Genomic DNA, 16900 nt, shown 5'->3' on the forward strand with positions numbered 1-16900 from the left:
ACCAACACCGCCGTGTGTCTTTCTCGGCTTTATTCGAGATTCTTTATCTTTTTGGTAAAAAATAAAAGCGAATTTTGGCATACAGATACATTCACTTGTCACAGATAAACGTGTGTGCTTGACTTTAAATGTCAATTCCCCACTTTATCAACACTTTCCTCAACGCGCAGAGATACGTTCTCGCAACTTTTATTTCTCTCTGAACTGGAGTCATAGTTTTCCTATACATAGAAAAAAAGCTATTCAAAGAGAAGAGAACTTAAAAACCACTTTAAGGCCCAAAAAAATAAAAAAAAAAATCTTTCCTAGATTGTGTTAGAAAATAAAAGAACAAAAGCAGTTTAACTAGCATGCATGAACAACATTTGTCAATAAGCCTCGAGTACTTTGTAGGAGGAGAAGGGTTTAACAAAGTGATAGTCCAGGTTGCCGCAGTGAGGGCACTGCTGGACGTTGCTGTACTCGGAGAAATACTGCATCCCGACTCGAACGTCCACCACCGGCTTCCCGCAGTGTTTACAGTTGAGACGCGCCTGAGGACACACAGGACACAGGCGCTCAGTTCAAGCTGCACAACACAAAGATCTGAGCACCAAAAAGGTTCATCGGTGACCCTCTGAACTGCATTTGTGACACAAATAATTCCAGCTCAGTGGTCCGTTTAGTTTTTAAGCAGCCGTTCATGGTGCTGATCACCTGGAGAGGCAACGTTAATAAGGGAGACAACGACCCCGGAAATAAAACTGAATGAAAGTCGGAGACAGACGTCAGCTGTCTGCAGAGGTGGAAAGCAACTTTGGATTTGGATCAATGAAGATAAATATGGTCCACAAATAAATAATGTATTATTATAGATTATGCTAACAGTGTTCTAAAATGGGCCAAGTACTTTAGGCGCATTGTGGATATTTTGTGTGTGTGTGTGTGTATATATATATCAATATATATATATATCATTGGGAGGCTGTGGCTCAGACGGTAGAGTGGGTTGAACACTAATCAGAAGGTTGGTGGTTCGATCCCCAGCTCCTCCCGTCCACATGCCCAAGCGTCCTTGAGCAAGACACTGAACCCTAAGTTGCTCCCGATGGTGTACCATCGGTGTGTGAATGTGCTCCTGATGGCAGCACCCTGCATGGTGATCTGTCTCATTAGTGGGTGAATGGAAGAACATGTTAAAGTGCTTTGAGACCAAAAGGTGATAAAACACTATAGACCATTTATATATATATAGATAGATATCTTTATTTATATATATAGATATACACACGCACTTCTAAGAGGATTTCTACGCCAGTTTTGCTACTTTTACTTAACAAGCACACACTGACATAGCAACAGCTCGTAATGTCACCCGGGTGCTGCTCATAACTGGGAGCGTGTGTTTCTACGTGTTTGCAGTGTGTGTGTGTGTGTGTGTGTGTAGCAGTTCTATTCTTTTTTTTAAAATTTCAAATAAAGGAGTTTGTAATTGAGAATTTCTGTGGTCGGTACCCACTCCTACATTTGTGGTATTGTGTCATCCCCACTGAAAACTATTTCAGGATCCATTAGGAGCTACTGTCAGTGACAGATGTGTGATGTCTTGGAGGAGACACGGCTGTTGAGACTCACTTTACTTTAAAGGCTCAGTGTGCAGGATTTAGGGGCATCTATGGGTAGGGATAAACTATAACACTTATACGTATATTTTTTGTTGTGTATAAACACCTGAAACTAAAAATTGTTGTAATGTTGTCACCTTAAATGAGCCCTTTATATCTACAAACCAAACACTGACTAAGTCTGCAGTCTTTCAGCATTTTTTGTGAGCTTAGAAACCACCACAGATTGTATGAAAGTCTTGGAAGAGGAGGCTCAGGGAAGTGAGTTGTTGCAATTGCAACCTCACCACTGGAGGACACTAAATCCCAAACGCAGTTCTTTTAAAGCTGTATTAATGATCTGTTTGGCCACAGGGGGCAGCGCAACAACATGTAAACAGCAATGACTCATCCAGCAGACACACAGAAACACTGTCACTGACAAGTAGGACAAAACTTTACAGATCACTATTTGGTTTCACTGATTTCTAACAGGAAGCAGCAGGTCTTTGTTTTTTTGTTATTAATCCATCTGTTACGTTACTGCTCTCTCTTTTGTCTTTTGTGTTCACGGACGTGCGTCAGAGATGAGTGTTGTTTCTACCTGGCAGCACGGTGAAGCAGCCAGTATATCGTAGGTGTACATGGTGCCCAGCTGGTGCCAGCTCCCGTCCCAGCGTGACTTGCACTTGATGCAGACAATCTTGTGGACGCCCTCTAAACAGTCCACGCAGATGGCGTAAAGGTGCATCAACCGGCCTGTTGGAAGAGGAGCGAGAAACAATTAGTTATTATATTTATTAAGAAAAAAAAAAAAATCGGTCAAGAAGGCAAATAAAAACAACAAACTCCTCAAAGGCTCATTTTCCGTCTTTTACACTTTGCGCCAAATAAAATATGTAATTCTGATTCCATTCATACAGTATATAGACCAGAGGTTAAACTAATGATTATTATCATTGCAACACTTTCTCTTCCTAAAAAAGCAGCCCACAAAGTGCTGAGATGAAACTCTGCGAGCCTTAATGAAGGCGATGAAGCTCAGTTTTAGTTTAAACTGTTACAGAGAGCTGTTGATTCAACTGTATAATCATCATCAGTTCGTGTTGTCGGTAGCTTTCATGCATTATACAGAAATTCCTTTTATTTATCAAGCTCACATAGAGCTTGAGTCACGGTTGTTCTAGTGGATTTTTATTCCACCTGCTTAATTGGAATATTTACACATTTCCATTTTCTGATCAAAGTCAACACGTACCTTTTTGTTAGAGACTTAAAAAGACATCAAGAACCCCACTGACAAAACTAGTTTAATTAAACCCTAATTTATATTTCTTCGACACACTTCGACCGCTCCTCCTTCGCCAACATTTATATGCTGCCTGACAGAAAAACTGAATAAATAATCCTTTCATACTGATGCATATCAAGGACATACATATCAAAGCTCGTAGGCCGGCACATCAAAGAAAGCTTCATGGCGCTTCTCATCTAATTCACATTCATGTTGGACTGCGCAGAAGTCAGCAGAAACTCTTTCATGTCTACGTTCGCTGTATGGACTGGGCTCACTGACGGATCTATTTTTCTTTACATAAGGAAAGCCAAAAACAGTTTTCACACTTTAAATAAAAAGTGAAAGTATAATTAGGCATCGTAATGCATTCGTGATTTATTAATAAACCGCTCAGTGGCACACACTGATATTATCATGATGAGCAGCATTCCTGTTGCACTGTGCAGGAGTCTGAACGCAACGATGGCCCTGAGATATCAACATGTTTATTAGATAAAAAAAAAATCCCATCGTGCATTTAGGTGGTTTAGATGTAACTCAACTTTGCCTTCAATCAAAATCAGGTGTTAACCCACCACGATGTCACCTGTTGGTTTGTGAACGGCCGTTTTGAAGTTACCATCTTGGTTTTCTGGAGCCAGAAGTGACCATATTTGGACAAGCTAAGGACATTATGCCCCGCCCACCCCTAGGCATGTCAGCCAAACCAGCCACGCCTCCAAACACACCTCTCTCTCTAAGGTCTAATTAATTATAGAAATATTACCACAACAATTATTAGAAGGAGTCCATTTCGCCAAAGACAGTATGATGACTTGTGGGGAGACAAATGAATTGACTTCATATTTCATGAGAATTTAAAGCCTTTTGAATGGGAGACAGAGGTTTTTAGGTGGTCGCAATTTAATGTATTTTCACATTGGCTTCACTTTTTAAGACCTGGAGACTATGCGGCCATTTCTATTTACAGTCCATGCGAATGTCAATGCATCCGTCTCCAACCACCGCTTGCCTGCAGGTTCATGACATTTAAAGTCCCACCCAGCAAGTTGACGGTAGGTCCGTAGGTGTGTGACCTATGAGACCCTCACGGCTGAACATTTGTTCCAAGACAAATCCTCAGCCTCGCCGTTGATTGCTTATCTCACTTATGATGTCTTGTAGTTTATAAATATGGTAAATGGTCTGTACTTGTATAGCGCTTTATCACCTTTTGGTCTCAAAGTGCTTTAACATGGTTTTCCCATTCACCCACTAATGAGACAGATCACCATGCAGGGTGCTGCCATCAGGAGCACGTTCACACACTGATGGTACGCCATCGGGAGCACCTTGGGGTTCGGTGTCTTGCTCAGGGACGCTTGGGCATGTGGACGGGAGGAGCTGGGGATTGAACCACTGACCTTCTGATTGGTGCGCAACGCACTCTACCGTCTGAGCCACAGGCTCCCCGATACGAATACCGCACATGGACATTATTAGCAAGGTTAAAACCTTAATTTTTGACGGGAAGAACTCTTGAACGCGAGGTCTGACCTTGAAGGTGACAGGGGACGTCGTACTCGATCTCATCGTGGCGCGAGGGGCTGAGAAACAGCGTCCCGTCCACCAGAGGAAACTGTTCGAACACGGGCAGCGCCCGGTGGCACAGCGCGCAGTTCACCACATTCCTCTGGCTCGCACTGAGGGCTGACAGGATGAACCTACGCGATAACATGGACACATTAAAAACATGTAGTTTAGGTTTTTAATGTTTGAGTTGAAAATTTTTTGGGGGGGAAATTGTTAACTTCACCTTTTACCTTTAATTATTACATTTCCCTGGACAACCATATATTTATCGTATCACGATGGCAACATTTCTACAACGATCACAAAATGTATTTTTAACCAAACTGTGCTGCCCTAACATGAACTGTAAGATGCTGTAAAATCAGGACCAAAGAGCTTTTCAAGTAAGCATAAGAAACGACATTTCCCAGCAGCTCTACCTGCGCAGCTCCTCCCCCTGGCCTGCCTGGGCGTCGTCTTCCATGCGGACGTGGTACGTGTTGAGTTTATGGCGGGGGACGTGGGTGAGGAGCTCCGAGAGGTCCAGCCTCCTCAGGAACTGCACCGGGTGAGTGTGGGGGCCGTCGCCCATGCCGCCGGGGCCGAGCCGGTGGTGAAGCGGGAGGGCGAAGGAGAGCTGCAGGGGAAGAACGGACCCGGGGTCGAGGGGGGAACCGCCGGCTGCACCGCCGGAGGCTCCCAAAGAGCAGCCGCCACCCCGGGCCAGAGCTCCCCCGACCAGCAGGTGTTTCCTCTGCGGGTCCATGTGGACGGCTGATTTGAGGAACTCTCCCAGCTGACGGGACCCCCGCAGACCCGCACCTGCGCCTCCTGGTCCGAGGGTAGCGGTGGGGGAGAAGGTGAAGCCGGAAGGAGGAGACTGTCCCGGGGAGTCACATGGAGATTTCTGATGAGGCCCCAGAGGAAAGGGCCCTCCTGCAGCTTGTCCCCCTGCTGCTCCTCTCTCCATAGAGTTCTGTCGGTCCATCGACGGTCTGCAAGGTAACTCCTGACTGGACGCCCTGTGAGCTAGTTTACCTCCTGCTGCTCCTGCTGCTCCTGCTCCTGCTGCTGCTGCTCCTCCCGCTGGTTTACATTTCTTGGGCTCCTCAAAAAGCCCGTCCCCGGGCCCCACAGCGCCGCCGCTGGCCCCATTCCTGCCCGTGCTCCTCTCCGACGGCTTCTTCTTGCGCTCGTCCTGCATGCGCTTCACCTGGTACCAGTCGGTGTCCTTCTTCAGGTGACCCTGGCCGCAGCGGCAGGAGCAGAACCTGAAGGCCAGGTCGTAGCCCTTCTTGGTCCACATGTTCTGCCGGCACTGCTTCTCGTTCCAGGAGCGCGCGCGGCCGATGCAGTTGAACTGGACGAGGATGGAGCTCTCCCACTCGTAGAAGCACTGCAGGTGCATCCAGTTGCCGTGAGGGCAGAGCTCGTTGTTGCAGAGCACCCGCTGGTAGTCGTCCTTCTCCAGGTTGATGGGGCGGGCCAGGCTGCAGCCGAGAGGGGTGGCGCACTGGACCTCTGAGGAAGCAGAGAGGAGGGGGGAGGAGAGGGGAGGACTTTCAGTTTTTGGTCTATTAGACATAAATACACACATAAAAGTCCTTAAAACTCTTCCACGTTTTCCGAGAGCCCGACAGAAGTCTTCAAATGTAGTTTTTCGGACTCGGAAAAAAGTGTTTCCTTTCCTGCTTTCATTTCATAACTATATGTCGTCACAGGTCTGTGTTTATGTGATAATAAATATGACATGAGCTAATCAGACAGAGGATGATTTTGTTGTGTTCTCACCACAGCTTCTTTCATTTTCCGTCACTTCACACTTAAATAACTGCAGCTTCGTGCTGCAAAACAATACGATGATTCATCCTCTGTTTACACAAGAAGCCAGAAAAGTGAGAAACATGTCTATAACCAGCTTCAGATGAGTTTTTTTTGTCCAAGAATCAGTCCACAAACCCAGATATTCATTTTACACTGCTGTAAAAAAAAAAAAGTATCATTATTGAGGAGCTTAAAAAAGGAGAATGCCAGCTTTTTGAATTATTAATGACTTAACTTATTAACTGGTTATGAAACATTTAGAGTGGACTTTAAATCTGTCTCTCCAGCATCACCAACAGGGCTGCAACTAAAGATTATTATTCATTCATGAGTAACCTGCTGGTTATTTTTGACCATTACTCCGTTGATTTAGTATAAAAAGAGTCCAAAAACAACAAAGTTATAAAAAATATAAATGATATAGATTATATATAAACTAGAAAAAAGCTTTGAATTTTAGAAGCTGGATCCAGCAGATGTTGATTATTTTATCTTTATAAGTGAAGTTTCAGCATCTTGAATAAGAGAAGTTGCTGCTTTTTCTCGTCTTAAATTTTTACCAACTGAATATATTTGTCTTTCAAACTATTTGAAGATATCAATTTCAGATTCTGGTCTCTTTTTTGGCACTTTTTTTTTTAACATGTTTATTGGTCGGAGCTCCCCAATGTGTCTAAATCTTTCTATTTACCGACCAATCACAATAACGGATTAATAAATTCACAACTAAAACGTCCTGTGTGACTTCATATCTCTAAACAGCACTGACTGCAATAAGACTAATGTCCCAATAAAGAGGTTTCTCCATCATAAACTTAATTACAACAAACACAGCACGAGGTGCAAACGATGAAGGAGTGATTTCAGTGTCCTCGCAGCCTCATCGGCATCTATTTATGAAATTCAACTAGGTCAGAGCAGCTCTATTCAAGCCCTGCCAATTGTCAAGTCTGGATGTGAATCAAGTAGATTTGGGCACAGAGTCTCTACGAGGAGCAGTTCATTGTGGGCGTAAGTGTGTGTGTGTGTGTGTGTGGGGGGGGGGGGGGGGGGGGGTAGTTTCCTCCTTCCTTTTCCGGTGCTGTCAACTTTTTCTATTCTCTCTTTTTCTATCATCAAACACTAAAGAGAAAGTGTAGACATTTTGTTCGGTTTTAAGTTAAACTTCAGCGTGAATGAATCTTTAATATTGATCAGGACAATAACTATATTGTCGAACTTTGACTTTCCAATAAAAGTAACTTGTTCTTCTGTTCTGAAAAGTAAATATACCAACTTTTAATTTGGGCTGTGACGACTATCTGCCTCAAACTGGTCATGTTTGATACTAGCAAAAATAAAACAGCTCCTCTGAGTTCATGGTGACATATTTAGATGATTCTTTTGTTGAGTCCAAACCCAAAAGATAATTCCTTTTACTACAATTTAAAATGAAAAAAAAAAAAAAAAGCAGCAAATTGTCACATTTGTGAAAATGGAAACATTCAACGTTTGGCATCTCTTGCTTGAATCATTTACCTGATTCATTTCCGCACTATTTCACAGAAATATTACCTGCTGTTTGTTGAGTACAAATGCAATCAGTTTGATTAGTGAATACCAAACTTGCAGTTAAATTTTGTCTTTGAAAGAAATCTGAAAGTGCGCTGATTTTAGCTTTTTTTTTATTGACATGAATTAATAGAGTGATAGCAGATTATCATTTTGATGTAAGAAGTGACTTTTTTTTTGTTTTTTACTGGATCTGCAATATTGCACTTGTGATTCCTACAGATGAAGAATGGATTCATTATGAGACGTTTTTTTTAGGGCTCAAAGTTAGTTTAAAACCATATTTGTAGAGTTTCTATGAGTGCATGCAGCCCTGCAGGTCGACTTTCTGGAGCTGTTGTAAGTCTGCATGGGATGAAGTTGAAATTGAGAGCGCAAACAAGCGGTGAGGTGTCAGCATTACCCTTGAGGAGGAAGGCCAGAACCAAAAAACTGTGGACAAGGTGCGCGTCAGGAAAAGACAGCTGAGGCCTGCAGGAGAGCCTGCACACCAAATGCAGCGGCCGTCGAGCTTTAACGTGGACGTAAAGACAGTCAAAGAAAGGCCGCCCTGTGTCATTAACACCTGCGTTAGCTACTTTTGACAGCAAGGCATATATTATTTCCAAAGGCGAAAATCTTTTTTTTTTTTTTTGCACGAGGAGTTCGAGGAGCCAAACTCCATTCATAAATTCCACAAATTAAAGAGTTCTTGCTCCTTATCCACTATTGAAACGAGATAAAATATCAGTAAAGCCGATTTACGAAGCAGCAGAAGCCTCTGCCAAGTTCGGCTTACATCCAACACTTCAAGCAACACCTACTCCAATAACAGCCTTCTGTTCCACAATCTTTTGGTACCAAAACAAACCTCGGCGGCCTCAAAATAAATTGTCACAATGCGAGATTTCAGTGCAGTTGAGCAATGGCTACTTGCTGGTTCATTTACATGCTAAAAAAAAACAACAACAACAACAACAACATCACTCCATTTACACAAGGCCTTAAATCGTGGCAGCCCATATTTGCCAATAACCGAGGAAGCGTGCAATGCCACATTTCTTAATCGAAGTTTGGCACGGCGTTTATCTCCGCGTAGGGGAGAAGTGGCGGGGGGTGGAGGGGGTGAAGTGGGGGTGGAGGGGGGGGGGGGGGACATTTGCAGGGCATGTATCTGACAGTCGTGCAGGCAGACAAGGGCTTCCCCTGGCAGGAAGGCAGCATCACCAAACTTCACCACATCTGAGCCCGCTTCCTCACTCACCACTTGAGCGCTCGTTCCTGGGTGCAACGGCCGCGGCCGCGCCTCCTGTCGCGGCCGCGCAGGCTCCATTTTCCTGCTCATCTCCGCTGCTGTTGGTGCGTTTGCTTTTCTTTCCCTTGTTGTTCTTCTGGTTGGGCATTTTACAGGATTCGGGTGTCACTGTTATTTTTCGACCTCTATCGACGGCTCCTGTCAGCGCCGTCTGACATTTCCGTGGACTCCATTTCTGCAAGGGGACTCTGCTTGTGTGTTTCTGCAGGGTTTTTGTCTTGGCGCCGTTGGCCTCGGTCTCCCCGTGGACGTCAGGCTGGGTTTTGTGCAGCAGGTATAAGAAATAAGCTGCTATAACCTTTAAGAGCGAAGGCGTGTCCGTCTCTTGTTTTGATTCCTGCTCTGCTGTTTTCTTCCACCCCCTGACGTCATGGGACCCCGCCCCCAGCATTGGCTGTTAACGACTTATGCTGCGTTCAGGTCCCGTGGGAAAGCTCGGAATTTACTACTTCAAATGCGTGTTTTATTTAAAGGTGCAAACATTTAGGTGCCCTCTTGTAATACCACTTCGTACGTGAGGGGGGGGACAATGAGTCACTGTCGGTCCAGCTCTGAGAGTTTCTGCATTTAGGATGAATGTGGAGTTGTTAGTTGTTGTCAGTTAGTTAGTGGGTGACTTTTTAAAAATAATAATAACTGATTAGTATGAGCCCAGTAGTGGATTTACTAAAAAAATATATATTTAATTCCAAAAAAAAGCCTAAAAAGACAGCAGCTAAACTTGAAAGACTGTTGTTGTTGCTTGTTGCAGTGAATATGTCTGAACTTGGTGTCATATTGTAAAAAAAAAACATGAAAACCACTGCTGTACAAGTGGATCATCGTAAAAATATTTTTGCTTACTTTGCAAAATTAAATTAAATTTAGAAAAAAAAAAACATTGAGGGACAGATTAGATGCCCACAAGTTTTTCTTGTAGCATTATGACACTCCGTATCAAAAGATATTCAATATTAACTGACACAAAAAAATACTTGATCGGATTTGATCAAGATTGCTTCTTTTCATTGGCCCAAAATCCACAGTCAGATTAGGTAATAATTTAGCACGTCTCCTCAGTAACCGTTTTTGAATGTAAAATGTGAATTCAAGTTTTAAACTCTAGTGTCATAAAAAGAAAAAAAAACAGTACAAAGCAGGTTCAAGACTCCCAAGTGTAAAGATTTAATTCCTCGGAGTGTTTTCAACAGTAACATAAACATCTGCTCTCTTAGGAATGTCTATTTGCCAATACAAAAAGACAGCAATGAAGCACTTGAACACAACATGCAGGCATCCCACTTGTACACAGAGATGGCTGGAGGTATTGGTACTGCTCTCACAATTACTTTCTTTCTTCCTCTTGACAAATGTTTACTTGTAATTTGTTTTTAAGAGAGCCAATTTGAAACTCCCTCCAGAGCAACAGCAGGATATTCATGACAGTGATGCATGCAGCATGCTCTTTCCTCAGTTTTACTTTTCTTCATTATTTCCACAACTTTACAGACTTCTAATTATCCCATTATTTACTTATGATAATTAGATGTCATGTAATCAGGTTATATTTCGGTTTCAATCACAATCAGAATACAATTCAGCTCACCGCAGTTTTTCATCCATCTGTGCCACCAATGCCGAGAAAAAAACAAAACAAAAAAATCCCATTTCAAGTTAAATTTAAACAACTAACGCCTGAGTGTTAAAGTTGAAAGATTTAGCGAGGTTGATACAACAGCAGTGCTTGTGAAATGGTTTTTTCAAAAACCTGTAGGCCAGGCGTCGTTTCACAAGGCTGATAACTTGCTTCTTTACATCAAGAGAAGCAGATAATGTGTGAACACGACCGAGGCCCAAATTAATGAGAACTTCTTTTCAAAACTTTGATATTATGCAAACGAGCACAGTAGCTGTCAAGGAGATGTTACATTCAGGAAAAAAGTTGGTCCATCCGGTGCAAAAAAGACAAATCTTTGTTTTCAAAGAACCACAACCACTTGGAAGGCCAAAGTGGTCAGAATTACACGAATTAAAAATGCATTTTTGAAAAGAAATATCACGTGAAATATAACCAACATACCAGTTAACAAATTTGAAACGTTAATTCACCCTGCATCTTATTTTTGGGGGGGCATTTAATATTTTATTCTAGCAATATTTTTATTCACCAAAAGCTTGTTCAATTTCACAAAGTAATCTTTCTCTAATTTTTGTGCGATTTGTTTTTTACCCTTTTTGTCACTGTGATTATTTTTTTTTTCACAAATTCTCTTTAATTCATTTCATTTTGACATCTCTGGACCTCCATACCAAGCTCAGACTGCTTGTTGATAAAGTCTAAACAAATCACCTACAAGTAGTGAGTTTTCAGAGAAGACTGGTTGCACCTGATCAGAGAGTTTGGTTTGACCTCTGGTGCAGAACACAGAGTGCTAAACTAAAAACTGTAAATCTTGTGTTCCTAATCTAAGCCACAGGACAGTTACTAAACATATTTGGTTGTGTTGATTTGGTCCTGAGAATCATCGCAAATTAAACTTTTTTTTTTCCATTTGGCACCAATCACCCTGTAATTATACACTAATAAAAAAATTGCACAAGAAATACATTCGCCATTTGCTCGTCATCTATTTCTTACAAAACGAAATTTTTTGGAGTTTTTTGTTTAGCAGAGAAAATTCATTAATGACTACATATAAAAAAGGTGGAATAAAAACGACTGTAGCGCTTTGCAACGAGTACAAAAAGGTGCAAGTCTGTGTTAAAATGCACTTGAACGGTCACTGTAGTCGTAGTTTCTAAGAAGGAATTGTTCCTGGATTTCCAAAATCTCCGGTCTCGTAAGGTCTTATTACAAAGTCCACAAGAGGTAGTAAAAATGGCTCATGTAAACAATAAATGGAACTGCCATTTGGTGACACTGTTGGTGGACCTGTTGTCTTACAGCGGTGTTAGATTTTTGATGCAGAAGCACTCATTATATTACATGACCTTTAGGTACCGGGGTCTTACTGTAACTCCCACTGCCTCTTGAGAACGTAAAGGGAGAATTAGCCTTGTGCAGCCATTACAAATAATTAGTCAGAGTCGGATTCAATTTAAAAAAAAAAAAATGTAAAAAGAAGTTTGCTGAAGCGGCTAAATCTAGTCAGGATCTGGTCCCGACACTGAAACTGTCAAAAGAGGCATCTGGTTGTGATCCACCTGCGGTTGATAAAATGTCAGCGCCTGAGACACAAACAAAACTTCTCCACGTCATCTGAAACTATGTTTGACTGTGATTGTTCACAGACCCTGAAAATCATAGAAAATATTCTGAAGTACGGCACATTGAAATACAACGAAAAATCACACGCAGACGTCCCAGCCGGGTCGAGTCTAGATCTGATCGGTTATTGCATTTCAATTCAAATACTGAGCCCTGTAAATAGAGGATGAAAACAGAAGGCGGGTGACAGGCTGGCGCACCGCAGAAGCTCAGTATTTGTAAGGCTTCGCTGCCATTTGGTCGTCCCAGCCGAACGTCGGTCTCATTCTTGGAGCAGGATGATGTCGACGTTGTCGTGGACGCCCTGCAGGAGCAGCTCACCCTGGAAGTTGATCAGCTGCTTCTTCTTGGCTGCCCTCAGGGTGCCCACCAGCGCCTCGAAGATGTTGGCGCAACGGTCGTCATTAAACAAGACGCCGAACTTCACGCAGGTTTGACCGTCAGCATCTGAAATAAGAGATTAATGCAGTTTCGCGAAACAGTTATTACAGTAAAAAGACAAGACTTTTCACATAAAATGGATTGTAATTGGAGTAGCAGAGTTTAAACTAGGAGTCGGTTATCCTGTCAGTTGATCAATTTAAAGGATTTCTGAGCAAAAATGCAAAAAATAAATAAAAAAGACCCATTCCAGGTCCAGACAGATGATTACTTTAATAATTTAAATTGAAACCATTTAAATGGTGTAGAGAACAGGGCACCGACAACGAGTTACTTCTTTATCTCTAATAAGGACCCAATGTTTCACAGTTTGCCTGGAGCGTTGCACATGGCACGACGGTGTTGAGACATGTTGAGAGAGATGGACTGAAATATTCCCGAGGCAGTGTGACGGGACGTATTTATGTTTCCAGAATCAGGAGTGGTGAGCGAGAACTACTGATCAACATCACGCGATTGCATTATTGTGCTCTATCAAAACTCAGGAGACGGCACGCCAAGCAAATTCAAGACGAAACACGTCATCCTGCAATACAGAATCACGGCTTTGACTCACTTTTACTGCCGAGTCGTTGAATCTCCTGCACCAGCAGTTCCACTTCATGGGAGACATTCATCGTTGCTGGAAGACAACAAAATCAAGGGACAAACAAATTAATGCAAAACAACTTGGTTTATTTAAAGTACCCTGGGTCTGAAATGGAAATAATCACGCCCGCTTCAGCCCTTTTCCTGAGCCAAACTCTATTCAATTTTGGGCCATTTTAGGTTGCACCATTTAAAATAAAAACATTAACGCCTTTTTAAGAGTAGAATATTTTTCATCAAAGCCCATTCCTCACTTCGGTACATGATTTATCCACCAAGCAGCACTTATATCAATAAAATGGTCACCTTTCCCAACCAGCACTGTCAATTTGGGCAAACAATGCAAGGGTGGAGTAATAGCATTAACAGTGGTTTAAGTGAAATTAAGTGATGCTTCAGTCATGAAATGTGTGCCGAATTTTACAACAGAGGGATGTAGTGTAAGGACAGTCTTAATATCTATTTACCTAATCATAAAAATTGGGTTATCGCAAGGCAATTCAAATTTCTACCATATTTGTGGAGGGAGTTCGGTAGTGGGATTCTATCTGTACAAGGGAACGTCTGTTTATTGTCCGTAAATCCATTAAAAAAATATATATATATAATTCAAGTCATCAGACGCGCTCAGACAGCACAAGAAAAGCACTAGATTAAACAGGGATATTGACAGCAGCACTGAGATGAACAAGCAACAACGTGAACAGGGCGGACCAAGATCAATGCGGAAATTAGGGTTTAGCATTCACGGCTAGAAGACGCTACGTGTAAATTCATTTATTTTACAGATGTGCAGCCATCGGTCTCAATATCCACAGTTCAATGATGTTGTACGTGTCTCCGTGGAGAAAAGAACATTTTCCTGTGAGCAGCAGACCAGAGCTCTCCGGTAACAATAGCCTCAAACCCCAGACAGACGATCTGCCGGGAGGACCGGGGAGTTCTTCAGACCGATTAAATATACGGTGGAAACACGATTAAATGAAAAAATAAACACAAAACCGGTTTAAAAGCAACAGTGACAAATGCATTATTATTATTATTATTATTTTTTTTTTTTTTTTACCTGACTGTGCGGTTCTTTGTGCTTCAAACGAGGCGATGGACGATTTACTGATGAATCGGCACCGGTAGAAAACGTTGCTGCGTTCAGGGTCTGATGGGAAAATTCCCCTTTTTTTTTTTTTATAAATCCAGGAATAAAGTGGAACAGAACTCAGTTTTTGCTCAAGCACGTGTTAGATGGATTAAAGGGTATTGAATGGGTCTTTGTTTTGTAGCAGCAAGTGTTGCATTCGGCAATAATAATAATAATAATAATAATAAATATATATTTATAATAATGTTAATTTCACAAAAAAAAGTAAAATACAAAACCAGAAATGTGATATTTTTACTATTTTTGTAATACTTTCATAAACACAATAAATTGTCACATTAGGGTCAGAGTTTTCAACCACATCTCGTGGCTTTGTAAGCAAACTTTATTCACTAGTGAAGGTCATGACATGCAGCTGAAAGCTTCAGAAATGACCTTGTGACATTTATTTACTCCTTTTTTTTTTTTTTTAACTCTAAGTGTAATTAACGATCCCCCGAGCTCTGCTATACTAAAGCTGTCATCCTCACTGCTCTGAGAATGATGTTGCATGTAAGCAATGCTTTCAAACATGTTTCAGTAATTATAACCTAGTGGCATCTGTAAGGTTGTCACAATGTAAGATTGTAGGGTTTTTAATAATCCAGATTTCCTATGATACATGAAGGCAGCATGAAAACTCATCTGACTTCATCGTGACACAATGCGATACTTCCAGGGGCATTGCCCCATATAAGGAGTTGAAGAGGACGGAAATGTGTTGTCTTCTTTTCTGCCTTTGCAAACAAGTGAAATTTTTCCAGTTCTCCAAAAAAAAAAGAAAAGAAAAGAAAAGAAAAACGAAGGCTCACAGCCGGTTGAACAGGTGGTCACTTAGCAAAGTCTCACTAAAATCAAAATAGCCTGAGATGTTTAGTTATCAGGATATGTGAGTGTGCTGGTTTTTTAGTTCTTGCAGAGGATGCCTGTGCCTTTGTCAAAATGTAGTTTGATGATCCTCATTATTGCGGTGTTAGGACCATATGACAAATACTAAATTAATATTTAAATTACATGCAGCCCCTCAATTGACATGAACATAATACAGTTTCGTTTTGTCTTCATGAAAATGATGAGCTTGTGCTATTTAATGTCTGAAAACTACGAACTAATACACTATTACTTATTCCTATTATTGTCACATTATTAAAAACACAAAGCCAGCAGTGAATTTTGTGCGAAATAGAGAACCGTATCAAAGTGTAACATCTGTATTTTCACTACAGTAAACCGTCCCGTCCTCTTATCAATTACAAGCCATGGAACGAGTGTGGCTTTTATTTTGAAATCACTCATCCGGGTCCCTGCAGGCCAAGCGAGCTCGCGCTGACTCGGACCGGAGCCCAGTGACGTCAGGAGACGTCAAGCTAGCTCGGAAGAAACGAGAGATGAGACCGGAAGTGTACCCAGTTTGCCTTCATAACAAAAGCGCAACTTTGGAAGAAGCGCGGTAATTATTGAATATATGTTTTACTCCAGCGAGAATAGATTTAACATGTTCTCTGTTTTCTCACATATTATTATATTTTCACTTTGATCTCATCTTGTAATTAAAAGTGGAAAATTCAGAGGGAGATCCAAATTGGATGACTTATACGAAATATACAAACATTTTCAAAACACTCTCAGCTGACACTACATTAAATGTTCGCTTGTTATCACAATATTTGGTATCTCAAGAAGATGAAATGATTGTTTTCTTTATAGATAAAAAAAACAAAAAAACAACTCATGTCTAAAAAAGATAAATGAACAAAACAAAAAGACTGCCATGCTCTTAGTAACCTAATTTCTCTCCCCTTTTCTGTGCAATGTGAACAAGTTCTTTTGCGAGAATATGACGTGACCCCGGGACTTGCCCACTTTGTGTGGTCAATCACACGAGTGAGGAAAAAAACAGCCTGTGAAAATATGAATATAATTTGGTTGTTTTCCTGACTGAGGAGCTGCTACTTGGATCCGGTGACACCAACAGACTTAACAAACTGGTTAAAAAGGCCCCCGGCTCCATAATTGGCTGCAAACTGGATAGTCTGGAAAAGGTGGTGGAGAGGAGGACGCTGAACAAACTGTCATCCATATTGGATGATCCTGACCAGCCTCTCCACCGCCTGCTGCAGGGACAGAGGAGCACTTTTCTCCAACAGACTCATCCAGCTCCGCCGTCACAAGGACCGACAGGAGATCATTCACTGCAATAAGACTTTATTAATTATTAATATTTATAATTCTCCTCTGGCCAAATCTGTCCTACATCACTTATCATCTTTTGCACTGAACTGCTGACCATTACGCTGTTGTGTAATTTTATAAAATTGTATTTGTATATGCTGTTCATTTTTATATTTTTACCTGGATTTTTATTCTGTCATTTTTACTGCTTACC

The 16900-nt window shown here is 41.6% G+C and overlaps 2 protein-coding genes across 2 annotated transcripts; both read right to left on the reverse strand.

The window, feature by feature from the left end:
- Positions 1–15: 15 nt before the first annotated feature.
- On the reverse strand, positions 16–9474 carry heca (hdc homolog, cell cycle regulator). The gene is made up of 5 exons (XM_069161615.1): positions 9050–9474; positions 4872–5952; positions 4417–4583; positions 2188–2342; positions 16–533 (listed from the first exon to the last, which is right to left on the reverse strand). Exons 1-5 carry the CDS (start codon positions 9186–9188, stop codon positions 369–371), a joined length of 1707 nt encoding a protein of 568 aa, XP_069017716.1. The 5' UTR covers positions 9189–9474; the 3' UTR covers positions 16–368.
- Positions 9475–10240: 766 nt separating this feature from the next.
- On the reverse strand, positions 10241–14544 carry abracl (ABRA C-terminal like). Its single transcript, XM_069161746.1, has 3 exons — positions 14443–14544; positions 13345–13410; positions 10241–12794 (listed from the first exon to the last, which is right to left on the reverse strand). Exons 2-3 carry the CDS (start codon positions 13403–13405, stop codon positions 12610–12612), a joined length of 246 nt encoding a protein of 81 aa, XP_069017847.1. The 5' UTR covers positions 13406–13410; positions 14443–14544; the 3' UTR covers positions 10241–12609.
- Positions 14545–16900: the final 2356 nt, after the last annotated feature.

The sequence above is a fragment of the Embiotoca jacksoni genome, unplaced genomic scaffold (genome assembly GCF_022577435.1).
Source record: "Embiotoca jacksoni isolate LCO1_2020_lvr unplaced genomic scaffold, fEmbJac1.0.p SCAF_29, whole genome shotgun sequence".
In the NCBI taxonomy this organism is placed as follows: domain Eukaryota; kingdom Metazoa; phylum Chordata; class Actinopteri; family Embiotocidae; genus Embiotoca; species Embiotoca jacksoni.